The sequence below is a fragment of the Macaca nemestrina genome, chromosome 17 (assembly GCF_043159975.1).
Source record: "Macaca nemestrina isolate mMacNem1 chromosome 17, mMacNem.hap1, whole genome shotgun sequence".
Taxonomy (NCBI): domain Eukaryota; kingdom Metazoa; phylum Chordata; class Mammalia; order Primates; family Cercopithecidae; genus Macaca; species Macaca nemestrina.
This window is the reverse complement of record NC_092141.1, coordinates 76,582,027-76,602,086: the sequence shown is the minus strand read 5'-3', so window position 1 is coordinate 76,602,086 and position 20,060 is coordinate 76,582,027. Positions and strand designations below refer to the sequence as shown.

General features: G+C 45.4%; 1 protein-coding gene across 1 annotated transcript in view; it reads right to left on the bottom strand.

The window, feature by feature from the left end:
* The window catches only part of LOC105469035 (phosphatidylinositol transfer protein cytoplasmic 1), a 312,393-nt gene that overhangs the window by 114,201 nt on the left and 178,132 nt on the right, over positions 1-20,060 (bottom strand). The window contains exon 5 of the mRNA XM_011719563.3: positions 6,541-6,612. Coding sequence (XP_011717865.1) covers positions 6,541-6,612 — 72 coding nt within the window. The remainder of the gene's footprint in view (positions 1-6,540; positions 6,613-20,060) is intronic.

The window sequence follows — 20,060 nt, the reverse complement described above, 5'->3', positions numbered from 1 at the left end:
CTTAATGGTGTGTCCCCGATCCTTCTCCTAATGCCTGGCTCATAGTAGGTGCTCAAAACTTGTTGAACAGCAAAAGGTTTATTGATACTTGAGACAAAATTAGAGTCTCATTGGGAAATCATCATGAGTGCAGTTAATCCCGAGGTGTGGCCATCACAGTAATCATGTCTCATATTTGCATGGCACTTTACAGTTTATGAAGTGCTTCCATGTAAACGAACCTCTATGCATCCCCCACACCCTGATGGAAGCATTATTTATCCTATTTTTTTAAAAACAAAGAAACCAAGCCTTACTTGCTTACATTGATAACTGGAACTTCAATACTGATCTTTCTGTTTCACAAAGAACAACTTTGTGTTCTTTCATTACCACACAGAGGAACTAGAAATGAAATACATTCCAGACACTTCTTTTAGGCAGCCTCCAAGGAGACCTCTGTGAAAGACAGAGCTTCAGGTTTCCAGGAACTAAACTGGACATTCTCTCCATTTTATCAGAGGAGTTTCTTTGCCAAGGAATAATGTCCTTGGTGATATGTGGCTAATGAGAATACATATGTTACCCAGGTCTTTTTATTGTGTGAGTGGGAGTGGAATGGAGTGGGGTTTATATATGCCTTTTGTAAACTGTCGTATTTCCAGGAGTATAAAGAAGTGAAGACATTTGGAGAACCTGTTTTCCTAAGTGTTGCTTTTAAATAGCACTTAATATTTCCTTAAATCTATAGTTCTCAGTCTTGTTGCCCCTCAGATTCACCTGGGGGAGCTGTAAAAATCCCAATGCCGGCGGGGGGAGTGGCTCGTGCCTGTAATCCCAGCACTTTGGGAGGCTGAGGCAAGTGGATCATGAGGTCAGGTGATCGAGACCATCCTGGCTAATACGGTGAAACCCCGTCTCTACTAAAAATACAAAAAAAAAAAAAAAAAAATTAGCCGGGCGTGGTGGCGGGCGCCTGTAGTCCCAGCTACTCAGAAGGCTAAGGCGGGAGAATAGCGTGAACCCAGAAGGTGGAGCTTGCAGTGAGCCGCGATCATGCCATGCACTCCAGCCTGGGAGGTACAGTGAGACTCTGTCTCAAAAAAAAAAAAAAAAAAAAAAAGGAATTCCAATGCCTCCCCACCTCAGACAAATGAAATCAGAATCTCCAGGGCTGGGACCGCAGCATCAGTGATGGCTAAAGCTTCCCAGGTGATTTTTTTTTTGGGGGGGAGAAGGAGACTTGCTGTGTTGCCCATGCTGGAGTGCAGTGGCATGATCTCGGCTCACTGAAACCTTCGCCTCCCGGGTTCAAACAATTCTGCCTCAGCCTCCCTAGTAGCTGGGATTACAGGCATATGCACCATCATACCCAGCTAATTTTTGTATTTTTAGTAGAGATGAGGTTTCACCATGTTGGACAGGCTGATCTCGAACTCCTGAGCTCAAGCCATCCTCCCTCCTCGGCCTCCCAAAGTGCTGGGATCAAAGGTGTGAACCACCCCACCTGGCCCTGGTGATTTTAATAGGCAGCTGTGACTGAGAACTGCTGGTCTAGATCTTCACGGGGCTGGGGACGGCATAGCCAATGTCTCCTAAGGGAACATATCAGGTTCAGCCTCAGGGTAGACTCTCAAACTTCTCACACGCCCAGCTGGAGAATTCCGTGTTCTGGAAGGGAGTGTTCTGTCCTTCATGCTCATTGGCTGGTTTAGACCAGCCTGCACCCAGGACCCGTTAAATAAAAATCCCAGGGGGCTGGGACCCAGGCATGAGTTGTTAAAACTTCTCAGGTGGGTCCAATGTGCAGGCAAGGCTGGGAAGCACCACTTTAAATGGTGCCTGCTTTGTTTGGAAGAGGAAGTAAAGTAGCAAGGCTGCCCCCATTAACCCCATTGAACACCAGTAACCTGGCAGCCGTCACCACATGAGCAGCCTCTCGTTCAGCTGAACCAGGCAGTGCTAAGCACGGACTCTTCTAGGTCTAGATTTATGGCCTTGGACAAACAACAGAACCTTACCTTGGCATGGTGCCGTCCTCCCTAGCACTAAGGAAAGCCCAAATAATTCTCCTAAGTATGTGCATAAAATAAATGGGCCTCAATTTAAGACAACTTCCCCACTGCATCCTGGTTAATGTAATCACAGTTTGCAGGTTTTCACAATCATACGTATACTGGTTTTATTTTTAACAAGGAAGAGAAGATATTTATATCTACTCATACTGCCACTATTTTTTTCTTACTAGATACTGGGTCGCGTCAAAAAATTACTTACATGGTAATTGATAATAGGATAACAACATGTACTCAATTCAACCACTATCATCAATATGACTATCGGTAGCCTCTTTCAATTTAATTATTGCTTCTTATCGTCATCAATTTCATTAAATTTTTGGCAGGTACGGGAGGAAACAGTGCAGATAGCAGTATGAAGGATGGTAGCTGAATGATAAGAGTGTACACCCAGAAAGTGCAAAGAAATGAACTGAGTTTATTAAATAGTTTGGAAATGCGGTGAGACAAGAGAATTATCCACTACTGCACTGCTTTCCTTAGCAACTCTGCCTCCCACCAAAAACTCCACACTCAACCCAGGACAGAAAAAGAGCACACCAGCATATGCCTTGGCTTAAAACACCAGTTTTGAATCCCCGGCTAGATAAAGCTAGCATTTAGTAATTAAAGAATTGTTAGATAAATATATATTTCTCATGTTCAGATTTTGAAGTATTAACAAGTATGAATGGAAATGGATGCAGCCCTCCTTTTCTTCTTTTCTTTTTTTCTTTTTTTATTTTTTGAGACAGAGTTTCACTCTTGTTGCCCAGGCTGGAGTGCAGTGGCACGATCTCTGCTCACTGCAACCTCTGCCTTCTGGGTTCAAGCAATTCTCCTGCCTCAGCCTCCCGAGTAGATGGGATTACAGGTGCACGCCATCATGCCCTGCTAATTTCTCTATTTTTAGTAGAGATGGGGTTTTGCCATGCTGGCCAGGCTGGTCTCAAACTCCTGACCTCGGGTATCCATCCACCTCAGCCTCCCAAAGTGCTGGGATTTCAGGTGTGAGCCACCGCACCTGGCTGCAACCCTCCTTTTCTGCCTCTCTGGGATCAAACTTGAACTTGCTGAACAGCAATTGCTGCTGAATATGTAAATTAGAGGAGGGCAAATTGGCAAAGAAGTCTACCAAAGTGGGGCTGGGCTGTGTGGTCCAATGGCCTCAGGAGCAAGACCTGGGGTCCGTGGAGCAGAGTCAAGCAGAGCCTGGGGGGGCAGGAGGTGGGAACTGGGCCAAAAACACAACACATTTAGGGCCTCTTCAATGTAACAAGATGGCAGGACTGGGGCTTGGGCAAGTTGGGTGCCATGACAGGGAGACAAGGAGCAGGTCCCCTGGGCAGTTCCAGAGTCCACAGGCTGGGGAGAGGTGGGCAAGCTGGGCTACAACAGCTGAGATTTCTCCTAGAGAAAGCAAACTGTATCCAAGGACCGCTCGGAGTGAACAGGTGATCGGTGCTTCTCTTGCAGGCCAGCCTAAGTCTCAAAGGGGCCTGGCCCTTGGCGTGGGCCTGGATCCTGATTGTAAGGTGGATAACTTGTTATTTTAAATTCCTAGGAGGGTAGTCAAAAAACCTTAGCACCTGCCAAAAAAGGGATATATAATAATATATAATCACCATATGAATTCTGGGGACTATTTGAACTGGGCAGAGGATAAACCAGATTACAGTGGTCCCACCAATCTATAGCAATCATAGTGAGCCCACGTGTCCCCTCTGTGCCTCTTTTTTATTTCTAGGTGTCACTGTGTCACCCAGGCTGGAGTGCAGAGGTGCAAATATGGTTCACTGCAGACTTGACCTCTTGGGCTCAAGCGATTCTCCCACCGCAGCCTCCCAAGTAGGGAGCTGGGACCACAGGCGTGCGTGCCACCACGCCTGGCTAATTTTTTAATTTTGCAGAGATGGGGTTTCCCCATGTTGCCCAGGCTGGTCTCAAACTCCTGACCTCAGGTGATCCGTCCACCATGGCCTCCCAGAGTGCTGGGATTACAGGTGTGAGCCATAGCGCCTGGCCTCTCTATTCCTTTTCAAATGGAGAGTTGTTTTGAATGAACTCATGGAGATAGAGACATAGAGAAAAAGAGAGAAAGCAAGGAAATTTGTTTGGAAAGACTAAAAGATATTTAAAAATTTTTTTTCCAGCCAGGCATGGTGGCTCACGCCTATAATCCCAGCACTTTGGGAGGTCAAGACAGGCAGATTGCTTTAGTCCAGGAGTTTGAGACTAGCCTAGGCAACATGGTGCAATCCCATCTCTAAAAAAACACAAAAATTAGCTGGGCATGGTCGTGTGTGCCTGTAGCCCCAGCTACTCAGCGGGGCTGAGGTGGGAGGATTGCTTGAGCCCAGGAGGTGGAGGTTGCAGTGACCCAAGATCGTGCTACTGCACTCCAGCCTGGGTGACAGAGCAAGACCCTGTCTCATAAAGAAACAAAAAAATTCCCCCATATTTTCATATTATGCCAGGAAAAGCAATTCAGGCAACTGAACTTTATTATCCTTTTCATGGGAGTCCACAGCTACACGAAAATAGTCAAGCTTACTTCAATATCCAGTGACCAGGTTTAAAGAAGTACACTGAAATATGGAAGGTGGTACAGCCAGGAAAAATCATTATGGGGAAGCATACTTCATGGCATGTTAAAAATAACATACTTTATGATTCAATTCAGGAGGAATTGGTTACAAAATAAATTTGTCCATAATCTGCAACATGAACCAAATCGCTAACAGAAGTCATCTCTAAATTGTGGGACTGCTATTGGTTTTACCTTTCTTTTTTCAATACTTTCTTTTTGCATTTTCCAAGTTTGAATAGCCATGTATTAACTTTTTTTTTTTTTTTTTGAGACAGAGTCTCGCTCTATTGACAGGCTGGAGTCCAGTGGTGCAATCTGGGCTCACTGCAACCTCTGCCTCCCAGGCTCAAGTGATTTTCCTGCCTCAGCCTCCTGAGTAGCTGGGACTACGCCCGGCTAATTTTTTGTATTTTTAGTAGAGATGGGGTTTTGCCATGTTGCCCAGGCTGGTCTTGAACTCCTGAGCTCAGACAATCCGCCTTGGCCTCCCAACATGCTAGGATTATAGGCGTGAGCCACCGTGCCCGGCCTACTTTCTAATCAGAAAAAAAAAAAAAAATCACTATTTTATAAGGATTCAAGTTTAAACACAGTGTGACACTGTTTTAGACATGGTGGTTTTGATGAAATTGGCCAGCAATGAGCCTGTGATTTTGGCCTGTGACAGGAAAATGGCCCTAAACATTCCCCTTTGGGCTGCCACTTCAAGGAGACACTAACGATGGGGTTCCTGAACATAGTGATAGGATAGTGCTTTTACTAGCTGTATACTCTCCTCTAGGAAGTTCCATGAACTCTGGGGAAGCCCTGAAGCTTCCAGATCCAGGTTCTTCCTTTCAATGGGTCCTGAGGGAACCCACAGCCTAATCCCGGGAGAGGCTTTTGGTAGGTCAAAACAGTCACCCCCAAAGAAAAGAGAACTTAGAAATGTACTGCCCCAACAGAAACAGCCTGGGGGTAAAAGCCAGGTCAGAAGATGGGTTTTAACCAACATTAATAAGCAAAATACTTGGCTGAAATTTAGTAGAAGTCAGAATGCCTCAGGAGGTAAATATTTTGTGGGGGTAGCACCTGATTTTAAGGTAGGATGTGTGGGTGTATACAAATACCACATGTGTGTAAGTAAGCATATATGCAGTATGTACACATACATCTGATTCTATTTCCTTTTCTTTCTTTTTTTTTTTTTTGAGATGGAGTCTCGCTCTGTGGCCCAGGCTGGAGTGTAGTGGCACAACCTCAGCTCACTGTAACCTCTGCCTCCCAGGTTCAAGCAATTCTCCTGCCTCAGCCTCCCAAGTAGCTGGGATTACCGGCGTGCCCCATCACACCCAGCTAATTTTTCTATTTTTAGTCGAGACAGGGTTTTGCCATGTTGGCCAGGCTGGTCTTGAACTCCTGATTTCAGGTGATCTGCCTGCCTCAGCCTCCCAGAGTGCTGGGATTACAGGCATGAGCCACTGCACTGGGCCTGTATTTCCTTTTCTGTTCACACTTATCTGACTATATTTCCTTTTCTGTGCACACATATATTTGATTGCATTCCCTTTTTGAAGTAAATATGAATAGGCGTTGAGAAGATATGTACTCCGTCCAATGATGAGAATCCAAATCTTGAAGTTCCTAGTACCCTGTCGTCCTCTCCACCTCCACCTCCACGACAGTCACCCCAGTCAGAGGCTTCTGCTCAGAGGCCCATGGAAAGCACATAAACATGAGAAAGAAAAGCTAGACAACAAAAGAATTCCAGGGAAAAGTCCCAGGGAAATAACCCTCAGAAGCCAAAGGCCAGAGCATCTCTGCGGTCCCAGGCACAGGTCCCACTGCTGGCCCTGGTCACAGAGGAGCTGTGAGAAGTGCTGCAATTTTCAGAGCCCAAGAGGTGAGCACAGCATGGAAGGAGGGGCTACTCACACTGTCGTTGCTTCCTTTGTTGTCCTCATACTTGGTTTCTATATGAATGGAGAATTTCGGCAGAAAGGAACACTGTGGGAGAAAAGCAAACTTCCATTAGCATGACATTTTTTCTCTCTTCCTATATTCAGCAGAGCTTCTGAATACTTTCCTGGCCATTTGGTTGGGAGCACCGCACCAGAGCAGAAATGTTAAGATACTAAGTCAATATCCAAATTCAGACAAAGGAAAGCACCTTTAGGACCACGAACACAGTTTCATCCAGACAGAGGTCAGGCCACAGAGAATAACCAGCAATAGAGGGCAAGTCCCTGAAGAGGACATTTCCAAAAGGAATATGTTCTGTGACTCCTAGCGTAAGCTTTAGAAAAGCAAACCCCTAAATCACACCAGTGCCAGTTCTGGGGAGTTTACCTTTGGGGAGCAGCTGCCATTGCTGGATTCCTGGGGACCCAGCCTTAATCTTTATATAAATGCTCATATAACATTAGCAAGGGGATATAGTAGAACTTTAAAATCATAGATTATTGAAGTCAGACAGACCTGGCTTTTATTTTTAATTTTTAAAACATAAATTTATTTTTAAAGTAAAATACAAAAATTTTTTAAAATTTTATTTGAAAATTAAAATTTAATTTTTAATTTTTAAATTTTATTATTTTTTAATGTTTTGAGACAGGGTCTTTCTCTGTCGCCCAGGCTGGAGTGCAGTGGCGCGATCTGGGCTCACTGTAACCTCCACCTCCCAGGTTCAAGTGATTCTCATGCTTTAGTCTCCCATGTAGCCCGACTAATATTTATATTTTTAGTAGAGATAGGGTTTCTCCATGTTAGCCAGGCTGGTCTCGAACTCCTGAGCTCAAAAGATCTGCCTGCCTTGGCCTCCCATAGTGCTGGGATTATAGGTGTGCGCCACCATGTCCAGCCTTCTTTTTCTTTTTCTTTTTGAGACAGAGTCTTGCTTTGTCACCCAGGCTGGAGTGCAGTGGTGTGATCACAGCTCACTGTAACCTTGACCTATGGGCTCAAGCGATCCTCCCGCCTCGGCCTCCCAGGTAGCTGGGACTACAGGTGTGTGCCACCATGCCTGGCTAATTTAAAAAAAAAATTTTTTTTTGTAGAGGCAAGGATCTCTCTATGTTGCCTAGGCTGGTCTTGAATTCCTGGCGTTACGCAATTGTCCCGCCTGCCTCCGGCCGAGACCTGGCTTTTAATATGTAATTTGAATAAGTCATTTAACTTATCTGAACCCCAACAGAGTTAAAACAGGAATAATAATTATTACCTAAGAGCAACACTGTGAGGGTTAAATATTAATAAAATGATGTTTTAAAAATGTATAGTTAAAGAATGCATTCAGCAGACAGCATCCATGGGTAAAAACTGAACCAGAAAAGGCAGCCCCCCTCTTTGCCCACGCGAGGGAGAGAAACCCCAAATGCAACCCAGCCCTACGGCCCCAGTCTCGCTGAGTCAAGTTCTATGCATTCAGTAGATGTGAAGGGTTAAGGTGGCTTGAGAAGAGAATTTTGATGGATGTCGGTGTAACCACGCTCTGACTAGCACTAAGCTGGGCATTAACTTTCTTGGCCACCAGAGATAGGATTGATGGCTAATGGGCACAATGACCCAGCAACTGCATTGGGATCTGTGGGTGTTGGGGAAACCAGACTTGGGCTGATAGCATTATAGTAACAACAGGCTGGATCTCTTATACATGTTCCTGGCACTCATATACTGTCTATACCAGACACTGCTACAAATGCTCTGATGTGCTCACTCATTTATTCCTGGCAACAACCCCATGAAGGAGGTACTATTACTATGCCCCCTGCTTTAAAGATGAGGAGATGCAGGTACAGAGAGGGTAAGTAAATGGCCTACAGTCATGCAGACAGATGGCCTGGTCCCAGTGTCCATACTCTTCATCATACTGAGTGGTTCTCAAAGAGGAGTTTCTGGACCAGTCCCAGCAGCCCAGAATTGTTAGAAATGCAAATACTTGGCCAGGCATGGTGGCTCATACCTGTAATCCCAGCACTTTGGGAGATCAAGGCGGGCATATCACCTGAAGTCAGGGGTTTGAGACCAGCCTGGCCAACATGGTGAAACCCGGTCTTTACTAAAAATACAAGAATTAGCCGGGTGTGGTGGTGCACCCCCTGTAATTCCAACTACTTGGGAGGCCAAGGCATGAGAATCGCTTGAACTTGGGAGGTGGAGGTTGCAGTGAGCTGAGATCGCGCCATTGCACTCCAGCCTGGGCAACAGAGCAAGACTCCAACTCAAAAAAAAAAAAGAAAAGAAATGCAAATTATTCAGCAGACCAACTAAATCAGAAACTCTGGAGGTTCAGCAATCTGTTTACCAAGCCCTCCAGTGTATGCTGAGGCATGCTCAAACTGGAAAACCACCTGACTATAGCACACACATGCTTCAGCCGCACAATGACCATGCTCCCCTTTTAGCCCGGCTGAGATCCCTGGTGGCACCCGCACAAGAAGGCAGAGGCCTGGGATGTGCCATCGATAATTCTCCTGACATCACATGCCAGGGCGCGTTCAGCACGCATCTGTCTTAATCTGAGTGAAACAAGCCATCTGAACTGTGACTAAGGAAACATGGGAACAATCAATCCCAGTAATTGCCTTTATGGAGAACGAGGCCCTGCGATTATTCATTAACACCTTCTCTGCTGTCTCCTCTCAAACTTCTCACTCCATAACCGCCGCCCTCACACCCGGGTCCAGGTAGCACCAAGGAGCAGCTGCTCATCTTAAATGAAGACGCTGGAGGACTCGGAGCCCCACAGCAGACATGGGAACGTGGGGGGATGCCCTGGCTGAGACCCTCTTAGACATGACAAGCCTTTAGGTAAATCGATTTTGTATTTATGTCCCATAATTCACATGAGAGTCAATCCAAGGAGTGGGGAGAGCACAGAGTCGGGGAGCATGGGTGCGGGTCTCGGTGCACTGGAGTGAAACACTGTGAGGAGTTTTTACCCACTGAACCTCTAAACCACTTAGCTAGCCTAACACATGAATCTTAGCATTTGCATATTAAACCCAATTATGAAATGCAAAACTCCCACGCAAATGAGCAGATGTTATTTTTGAGTGGGGACTTTGGTTATTTTCGTATCAGAATGGCAACCTTGCCACGGGGCTGGGAGTGCACCTGGCTTCAGCAGGGTGGCCGGGGAACGGCTCCTGGTAACCCCAAGTGGGTCAGCACTTTCTCCTCCAGCAGGTGGTTGGGGCTGATACTCCCCTTGGGATGTCTGAGGACTCGCTCTCAGAGCCCTGGGGTGTGCGGGTGTCTTGAGTTAAAATCAGAATTATCTGTGGCTCTGGGCTTCTTCAGTGCTGTCACTGAAATCTCTCTGGGGAGATGTCCGTGTTAAGATAACCTTCTGCTTCCCCCATGCAGGGTGGTTTCTCCAAAAATCCAGCCCACTAATCCTAGCGGAAGCTCAGCCTTAAAGCGAGGTCTCTGATTTCTTCCCGATTGGCTCCCTGTTATATCTCACCCACTGATCTATCCTAAATCCCTTCCCCTCTCAAGGTCCCCTGCCTGGCTTCACCCTTCTCCCCTCTGCCTTGCAGCTGATCACTTTTTTGAGTCATAGTTTAATGAGGACACGAACCGCATGATAGAAACACTGACACATCCCTTTCCTCCATTACAAATCTGCTTATTTCTTTAAGTTTCTTATTTTTTGTGAGTCAGAGAAAGATATATCCTCCTCTTCTTCAGTGGAGAAATATTATAATGAAAAGCACTGAGACATTAGAGCCAGCTCACTTGGGCTCAAATCCAAGATGTATTAACCCGGGCAAGTTATTTCACTATTCTCAGCCCCAGTTGCTCCAGGTGGAAAATGGAGACAATCCTTCTCCACTCTGTAGGAGTGTTTGGAAGATCAATGAGATCACACAGCTAAACCCCAGCACAGTGACTGGCACATAGTAGGTGCACAGCACAAATGATTTGTAAGCTTTTCTCTAGAACCTTGTTTCATTGATTATTTGCATCTTCTCCCTGCTTCCTTCCCGCAGCCTAAAAATATAATGAAAAGTGTCATAGTCTTACAAAATAAATAAGCACAAAGTTCCCTTGATTCTATTTCTTCCCCCATCTATAATCAATTCCATGTCTCTCTCTGTCTTCATAAAAAAACTTATTAAAAGAGTAGTCAGTGGCCGGGCGTGGTGGCTCACGCCTGTAATCCCAGAACTTTGGGAAGCCGAGGTGGGTGGATCACCTGAGGTCAGGAGTTCAAGACCAGCCTGGCCAACATGGTGAGACCCCATCTCTACAAAAATACAAAAATTAGCCAGGCGTGATGGCAGGTGCCTGTAATCTCAGCTACTCAGGAGGCTGAGTAGGGAGAATCGCTGGAACCCGGGAGGCGGGGGTTGTAGTGAGCCAAGGTTGCACCACTGCACTCCAGCCCGGGTGATAGAGCAAGGCTCCCTCTCAAAAAAAATAAAAAAATAAAAGAAGAGTATTCAATGTCAGTGCTTCCTGTCTACTTTTTTCCACCTCCCACCTGACCATCAAAGGATTTTCAAACCAGCATCACTCTTCCATGTGCACCCTGGAGACCTCTCTAGGCTGCAATACGGCTGAGCAAGTTCTCCATCCTGAGCAGCAGTTCAGCCTTCTCTTCCCTCCTCCACTCCTTCCCTGCAGGAGATCCCTCAGGTCCTACCCTACCTATAGCCTCTTTTCTTGATCCAAACCCTCTCCCCTGGTGATCTTATCTGCTTCTGACTTTTCGTGATTTTTTTGGGCAGACGCCTCCCAAATCAACATTTCAAATTCCAACTCCTCTCACATTTCCAGGTGCCCACTGGCTATCCCCAACAATCGCCCTACAGGTTCCTTAAACTTGAAAGGACCGGACTGAATATGAATGTTCTCCCTGACTGTACTGGTACCCTAGAGTTATTGCAGCCAATTCCACAAACTGGGTGGCTTAAAACAGCAGCAATTCATTCTCTCACAGTTCTGGAGGCCAGAAGCCTGAAACCAAGGTGTTGGCAGAGCCACACTCCCTCTGAAGACTCTGGGAGAGAATCTGTCCTTGTCTCTTCCAGCTGTTGGTGGCCCCGGTAGTGGGTGCATCACTCCAGTCTCTGCCTCCATCTTCACATCTCCTTCTTCCCTCTGGGTCTCTGTGCTCTATTCTCTTCTTACAAGGACATCAGTCATTGGATTTGAGCCCACCCTAAATCTATGTCCACTCCCCCTTCCCTGGAAGACTTCTTGCTGCCAGGCTTTTTTTTTTTTTTTTTTTTTGGCCCATGGTACTCTCAGCCCAAAATTCCTAAATCTTACTCAAAGACCATCTCAAGTACCACTTTGGAATGATTATCCCACGCATGTGGCAGTATTCCGTTTGTCCCTTTATCACGGCACGTATCTCCTTTGTCACCATTACCATTAGCTATATGTGTCCCAGGCTCACCAACCAGGTGGTAAGCTCACCCTCTAACAGGAGGGTGACCCCCCCAACACCAGCAACACTAGGAATGGTGCACGTCAAAGTCGCCCCCCTTTTTCTTTATCCCCCTTCTTTACCCAGCTTCTTCGGGTGTTTAGTTTAGGTTTTGCTCAAATAATGTTTGCTCAAATAATGTTTTCTGTAACCACGACTTTTGCTTCCATTAGGAATATACCATCTAACATAGTCATTCTCAATGTCAACGGGGAGAGGGGGACCCCACCTCCCAACCCTGGACTTTTTCTCTAAATGTGCGCTGTTCCCTAAAGATCCTGATAAACATCCTTGAGTGGAGGAATTCTGTATCACCGAGGGATCTGTCAGGAGTGTGGGCATGGAAAAAATGTTGGGAACCCTGATGTAACACACCTGAACTTGCTCCAAGAAGACAGACACTAGGGTTGTCAGCCACTGGCTAAAACAGGAAGATGTCTCAGGGCTTCTGAAGCATCCAGTGCTCTCTAAGGAACAGTCATTTGGAAATGCTGAATGTTGAAAGTCCCATTTGGCCCACAGCCTATGAAGGAAAGACTGAAAAACCCACTGCAGACAGAATTCTGAGATAGCCTCCAGAGTCCCGGCCACTGGTGCACACATCCTGTGTCATCCTTCCCCTCGGGTGTGAGCAGGACCCGGGGATATGACGGGTTGTCACTCCCTTGGTTGCCCCCTAGAACCTTCAGAGGGAGCGTAGCCTTTGATTGACAGCAAAAAAGACAGTCAGTCACTCCTCAGACTCTGTCTCAGTATATAAGACTTCACTTGAGAAAAAGCAGAGATTCTGTAGTTGGCTTTGAAGTTGTGAGATAGCCACGTGGATAGGACCCAAGGGAGGTCTACTGGGAACTGAGAGTGACAGCTGGAGGAGAGCCAGCTAGAAAACACGATTTCCGTCCTACAACCACGAGGAATGAGTCCTGCCAACCACCAGTGGGCATGGAAGAGGACCCCGCATCTCTGGTGAAACTAGAACCTCGGCTGGTGCCTTGATTTTCCACCTGGGGAGTCCCTGGGCCAAGGACCCAGCGAGCCTGGGTTCCAACTCCTGACCCATGGAAACTGCAAGATGACAAACTTGTGTTATTTTTCTTTTCTTTTCTTTTTTGAGACAGAGCCTCATTCTGTTGCCCAGGCTTGAATGCAGTGGTATGATCATAGCTCAGCTCGCCGTAGCCTTGACCTCCTGGACTTAAGCAATCCTCCCACCTCAGCCTCCTGAACAGCTGGGACTACAGGCATGCACCACCATACCCAGCTAATTTTTTAAATTTTTAGTAGAGATGAGCTCTCACTGTGTTGATCAGGTTGGTCTCAAACTCCTGAGCTCAAGCGATCCTCCAACCTCGGCCTCCTAAAGTGCTGGTATTATAGGCATGAGCCATTGCACCCAGCCACTTGTGTTGTTTTAAGTTGCTAAATTTGTGGGAGATTTGTTACACAGCAAGAGAAAACCAACACAACACCCAGCCTGCTGGCTGCCTTCTTCCAAATTGCCCATCTGGCTTTCATCTGTGTAAAGCATCACTGACTTTGAGGTTCAAGCATGTGCAAGGGAAGGGGGAATTGGTACTTTTTCTGACTTAGTAGTTCCACCTATGACGTCACCTGCTTTGTCAATCAATGGCCACTGCTTATTGCCCAGGGTGGTATTTACTAGTAACTGATGTCAGCAAGCTTGTCATTATCTGGTGTCCAGATGCAGCAGCAGGCACCTAACCCACAGAGAGGGAGCATGGTGATTTAGTAGGAAAAAAAAAAAATACAGGTGTTTAGAGGAAAACAGACTTCAGTTCAAACCCCAGCTTCTTTTCCAACAAACTGTGTGACTTGGGGCAAATTGCCAAACCCCTCTGAGCTTCAGTTTCCTCATCTATCGAATGGAGACAATCGCAACCTCAAAGCTGTGGGGTGAGAATGAAAAGAGATAATGAATATCCAGGGCCAAGCAGCACCTGGCAGGTGCTGGAGAGATGTTGGTCCACTCCATTGTACACTCCTAGGCAATGGACGAGAAAGCTGAGCTGGGGTCAAAGGCAGAGCCTCCACTATGAAGACGCAAGGATGCAGAGGCTTCTGGAAAGGCACCCATAGGACACCTGATGGCTCCTGCCCATGGCAAGGAAGGTGGCCAAACCACAGAGCAGATCTGGGCTCTTCCAGACTCACTCTGAATCCCTGACCTGCTCTGCTGCTGAGGAAATGTCACCACGTGTCCCAGGCTCCATCCTTGGCAGCCCTTTCTTCTGGGCAGGTGCCCCTTCCACTGGTCTCTTCTCCGAGCTTTCCCTTGGCCCCCTGCTGACTTCATGCAGGGAACAAAAACTCTACCAGGATCCCTGTGAACTCTTTTCTTTCCTAGATCTAAAGGGCGCACCTCTGCTGGTTCACTCTGCCCAACTGCCAAAACCAAGGCTCAAAGAAGTTAAGAAACAGAAGCATAAAACAGAAGTTGGGAACCCTTGAGGCCACAGAGATGACTCTGCTTACAGGCAGAGGGGGAGGCACAAAAGCACTCCTGTCCCCGGAGCCTGGGGGAAATCAGTGAGTCATTTCTGTCCCTCTCCACCTCTTCTTCCTCCTCTGGGCTCACTCCAGGTCTGGAATCCTCTTTCTCATGAAAAATCTTTTCTTTTTTATCTCTCTTCCTCTTCTCGACTAAAGGCACAGCTTGGCAGGGAGAATAAAGCAGAGAAAGAATCATAGAAAATATTCACTTAATGGCATCCAGTGTTTATTTTGCCCCAACCCCCTAAAAACAGGAGCAGTGTTAGGAAGAAGTCAGGAAATCAAGGCAGGAGCTCGCCTATCATCTCATCTTTGATTTTCTAGCTTAGATCCACCTAAGCCAGAGGAATCTTACAGGTGTTGCTGCCATCTGCTCCCTGCCATGACCCTCTTCCTTTTATCTGGTGTCTAAGCATCTATAATTGGCCTTCCAAACCCAGTGGAATCCACCAGGATGAACCTCTTATTGAAAAGTGATATTCTGGTACCTGTAAAACCTCCAGCACCTAAAACTCAATGTGCAGAAAAGTGATGGTGGAATTTAAAGGCATCTGCTTGTAGCTTTTGGAAGTGATGGGGGGATCTGCAGTGGGGAAGAAGAACGCCTGAAAAGACAAGACAGGTATCTGGGTCTCTGTAAGAATAATTTCCAGACACAAGCCCTCCCAGGTTCAGCGTCGGGAAATGAAAACAGCATATGCAAAATGCACGGCAGAGCTGAATTTCCAATTCACTACAGACATGCTTTGGAAAACATGAAAGAGCTATTTTTGGTCCAGTGATTGATTAGGGTTGCTATGGCAATAAGAAACACTTACAGGAACAAAATGAAATATAAGCAAACCGAAGTCTTAAAGAGAAAGGGTCAGACACATTGGGGATTTCACAGTCAGTTTCTGGGTGGTGCTGGCAGCCCTGACTGCTGTCTCTGCACCTGCAAAGGGAGAGAGATGATGGTGGCTGCAGAGAACGGGGGCCCTGGGGATGGGTCTGAGGCCCTCTAGGGCACTGTACTTCAGAAGCAAGAAGTGCAAAACTTCTCGAAGAACATGCACCGCTCACTTTGAAGATTGTCATTATTGTCATCAAAGGATACTGTATTTCCACAGCACCTAGCCTGTAGCAAAAATGTAAGTTAAAAGGTATTAATCCTACCCTATCCCACTTTACAATGTAAAATAAAAATAAAATAAAAATAAAAATATTCTCTATGACAGTGTATTTCTAAGACCTACTTAATGATGCCTCATTTGTTGGGCTTGTTAAAAACAGATTCCAGGCCTCTCTCCTGATGCCTTGCTTTCAGTAAGTTGGTAGATTCTGGGAGCCCACCCCACCCGAACTCAGGAGCTGTTTCCCCCTTTTCCCCAAAAAATATAGCTTTACTATTCAAGAGACAGAGGCAGGAGGATCACTTGAGCCCAGGAGTTTGAGGTTGCAGTGAGCTATGATCACACTACTGCATTCCAGCCTGGGTGACAGAGCAAGATCCCATCTCTGAAAAAGTAAAATAAAATAAATAAAAAAATAGCTTTATTCACATACCATATAATTCACCAATTTGCAGTATACAAGTTAATGGTGTTTAGTATATTCAGAGTTATACAACCATTATGACAATCTAATTTTAGAACATTTCCATTACCTCCCAAAGAAGCCCTGATCCATCAGCAGTCACGTCCCCATTCCTGCCTACCTGCAACACCACATTGTATGCAACCCCTCATCTCCTCTGTCTCTAAGATTTGTCTATTCTATACATTTCCTATAAATGGAAGTGTATCACATGTGGTCTTTTGTTCCTGGCTTCTTTCCCTTAGCATGTTTTCAAGGCTCATTCATGTTCTAGCATGTATGGGTACTCCATTCCTTTTTCTGGCCAAATAATAGTCCACTGTATGGACATACCACATTTGATTTCTCCATTTACCAGTTGATGAACATTTGTTTCTATTTTTGGCTACTATGAACAATACTGCCACAGGTATTCTTGTGCAAGTTACTGTGCGGATATGTGTCTTCATTTCTTTCTTTCTTTCTTTTGAAATGGAGTCTTACACTGTTGCCCAGGCTGGAGTACAGTGGCATGATCTTGGCTCATTGCAACTTCTGCCCCCTGGGTTAAAGCAATTCTCCTGCCTCAGCCTCCAGATTAGCTGGGACTACAGGCGCCTGCCACCACACCTGGCTAATTTTTGTATTTTTAGTAGAGATGGGGTTTCGTCATGTTGGCCAGGCTGGTCTTGAACTCCTGACCTCGTGATCCACCCACCTTGGCCTCCCAAAGTGCTGGGATTACAGGTGTGAGCCACCGCGCCCAGCCATGTTTTCATTTCTCTAGAGTGTATACCTAGTGTAGAATTGCTGATCATACTGTAACTCTCTGTTTAACCTTCTGAAGAACTTCCAGACGGCTACCCCATTCCAAAGTGGCTGCACCCTTGTACAGTCTCATGAGTAGTGTAGGAGAGTTCCAATTTCTCCACCTCCTTGATAGTACTTCTTGTTGCCCAGGCTTTTTTTTTTTTTTTTTTTTTTTTTGAGACGGAGTCTCGCTCTGTCACTCAGGCTGGAGTGCAGTGGTGCAATTTTGGCTCGCTGCAAGCTCTGCCTCCCGGGTTCACGCCATTCTCCTGCCTCAGCCTCCCTAGTAGCTGGGACTACAGGCACCTGCCACCATGCCCAGCTAATTTTTTGTATTTTTAGTAGAGACGGGGTTTCACCATGTTAGCCAGGATGGTCTCGATCTCCTGACCTCGTGATCTGCCTGCCTCCGCCTCCCAAAGTGCTGGGATTACAGGCGTGAGTCACCGCGCCCGGCCTGCCCAGGTATTTCTTAACCCTGGGAGGTTCTGGGATACCTTTGGGTCAAAATGACAATCCAAAGGAGACATGGCCAACATTCCACACATCCAGTCAGGGACAGACACAACCCAATACTGAGGTTATAATGACAACAGTGTTATACCATCCTTCCTGTTAACAGGCACTGGTCCAAGATTTGACACATATCAGTTCATCCATTAACTCATTAGCCCTCATACATCCCCATTTTACAGATGAAGAAACAAAGGCACGGAAACGTCCAACAGTGTGCTCCAAGTCACACAACAAACGTGTAGGGCAGATGGGATTCAAGCCAGGCTGTCTGGCTCTGACATGCATGCTTGTGATTTCATGCTGACTGTTGAGTATCAGGAAATCATGGAAGTGCTTCCAGGGAAGCAGAGGTTGAAAGCACAGGCTTTGGCCGGGCGCGGTGGCTCAAGCCTGTAATCCCAGCATTTTGGGAGGCCGAGACGGGCGAATCACGAGGTCAGGAGATCGAGACCATCCTGGCTGACACGGTGAAACCCCGTCTCTACTAAAAAATACAAAAAACTAGCCGGGCGAGGTGGCGGCGCCTGTAGTCCCAGCTACTCGGGAGGCTGAGGCAGGAGAATGGCGAGAACCCGGGAGGCGGAGCTTGCAGTGAGCTGAGATCCGGCCACTGCACTTCAGCCTGGGCTGCAGAGCGAGACTCCATCTCAAAAAAAAAAAAAAAAAAAAAAAAAAAAAAAAAAAAAAAAAAAGAAAGCACAGGCTTTGCTTCTCAGTATGTGCTGTGGCCACTAACAGCAGAGAAAATACGTGTGTGTGAATCTGTCATAGGATAGACGTGCCTTGCTTTAAACAATCCCAAATCAGGAAAACCAGGAGTTACTCAAAAGATATATTTGGGAAATAATTATTTCAATATATCATTCAATAATTATTCATTGAATAATTATTTTCAATGAAAAATTGAATAAAAAATATGAATTTCTATACTAATAGAAGTCAAAGTTCACCAGTAGAAGGCTGGGTAAGTACACTGTGATTGACTCTAAAACCATTAAAAAAGCAAAGTGTAAAACAGGATAGCCCCATTTTTGTAAAAAGAAAATGAAAGTAGACTACTATCCACACTGAAAAACATGGAAAAACTAGTACACACATCGAAAAACATGGAAAACTAGTATACACACTGAAAAACATGGAAACAAGTACACACACCAAAAAAAAAAAAAAGGAAAACCTAGTATACACACTGAAAAACATGGAAAAACTAGTATACACACTGAAAAACATGGAAACAAGTATACACACCAAAAAAAGTGGAAAAACTAGTATACATACCGAAAAACATGGAAAATGAATATACACACCAAAAACCACGGAAAATGAATATACATGCCGAAAAACATGGAAAATTAGTATACACACTGAAAAACACGGAAAACTAGTATACACACTGAAAAACATGGAAAACTTGTATGCACACTGAAAAACATGGCAAACGAGTATACACACCGAAAAACATGGCAAACGAGTATACACACCGAAAAATATGGAAAAACTAGTATCCACACCGAAAAACATGGGAAAACATTCTCATGGCAAGTAGTGGAAATTATGAAGTTCTTTTATTTTCTGTGGTATAGATTTTTTATAATGCTTGGATGTTACAATAAATGTCTACTATTTTAGTAAGCAGAAAAAATTTAAACCCAATTTAAAAATGAGTGAATACATCAATGGCATCCCAGAGTAACTATATTATCTTAAAGGAAGTCACAAGGTTTTCCAAACATTCTTATAATTTAATCTACTCTAACTTAAAGAGGAGTATGTTATAAAGAACACTGTGATGGTTAATTTTAGGAATCAACTTAACTAGATTAAGGAATACCTAGAAGCCTAGTAAAGCCTCATTTTGGGTGTGTCTGTGAGGGTGTTTCCAGAGATTGGCATGTGAGTTGGCATGCACTATGTGAGGAAGATCCATCCTCGATGTGGGTGGGCACCATCCAACCTGCTGAGGGGCTGGAGAGGACAAACACAGAGGAAAGGCGAATGTATGGATCTATCTGCTGGAGTGGGGACATACTCCCCTCCTCCTGTCCTTGCACAACTCCAGGCTCCTCAGCCTTTGGACTCCAGGACCTACACTCGTGGCTCCCATGGTTCTAAGCCTTCTGACTTGGACTCAGCCACACTACTGGCACCCCAGGGTCTCCAACTTGCAGGTGGGCTGTTGTGGTACTTCTCAGCCTCCCTAATCATGTGAGCCAATTTCCCTACCAAATTCCCTCTAATCCATCCATCCATCCATCCATCCATCCATCCATCCATCCATCCATCCAATCTACCTATCTAATCTATCTTTTTATCTAATCTGTTTACCTATCTATCTATCCATCTATCTGTTAATATCCATCCATCCAATCTACCTATCTAATCAATCCATTTATGAATATCTATCATCTATCTATCTATCCATCTACCTAATCTAGCTATCTAATCTATCCATCTCTCTGTTAATATCCATCCATCCATCCAATCTACCTATCTAATCAATCCATCTATCTATTAATATCTATCATCTATCTATCCATCCATCTACCTAATCTAGCTATCTATCCATCTCTCTTATCTATTAACATCTATTGATCATCTATCTATTCATCCATCTATCTAATCT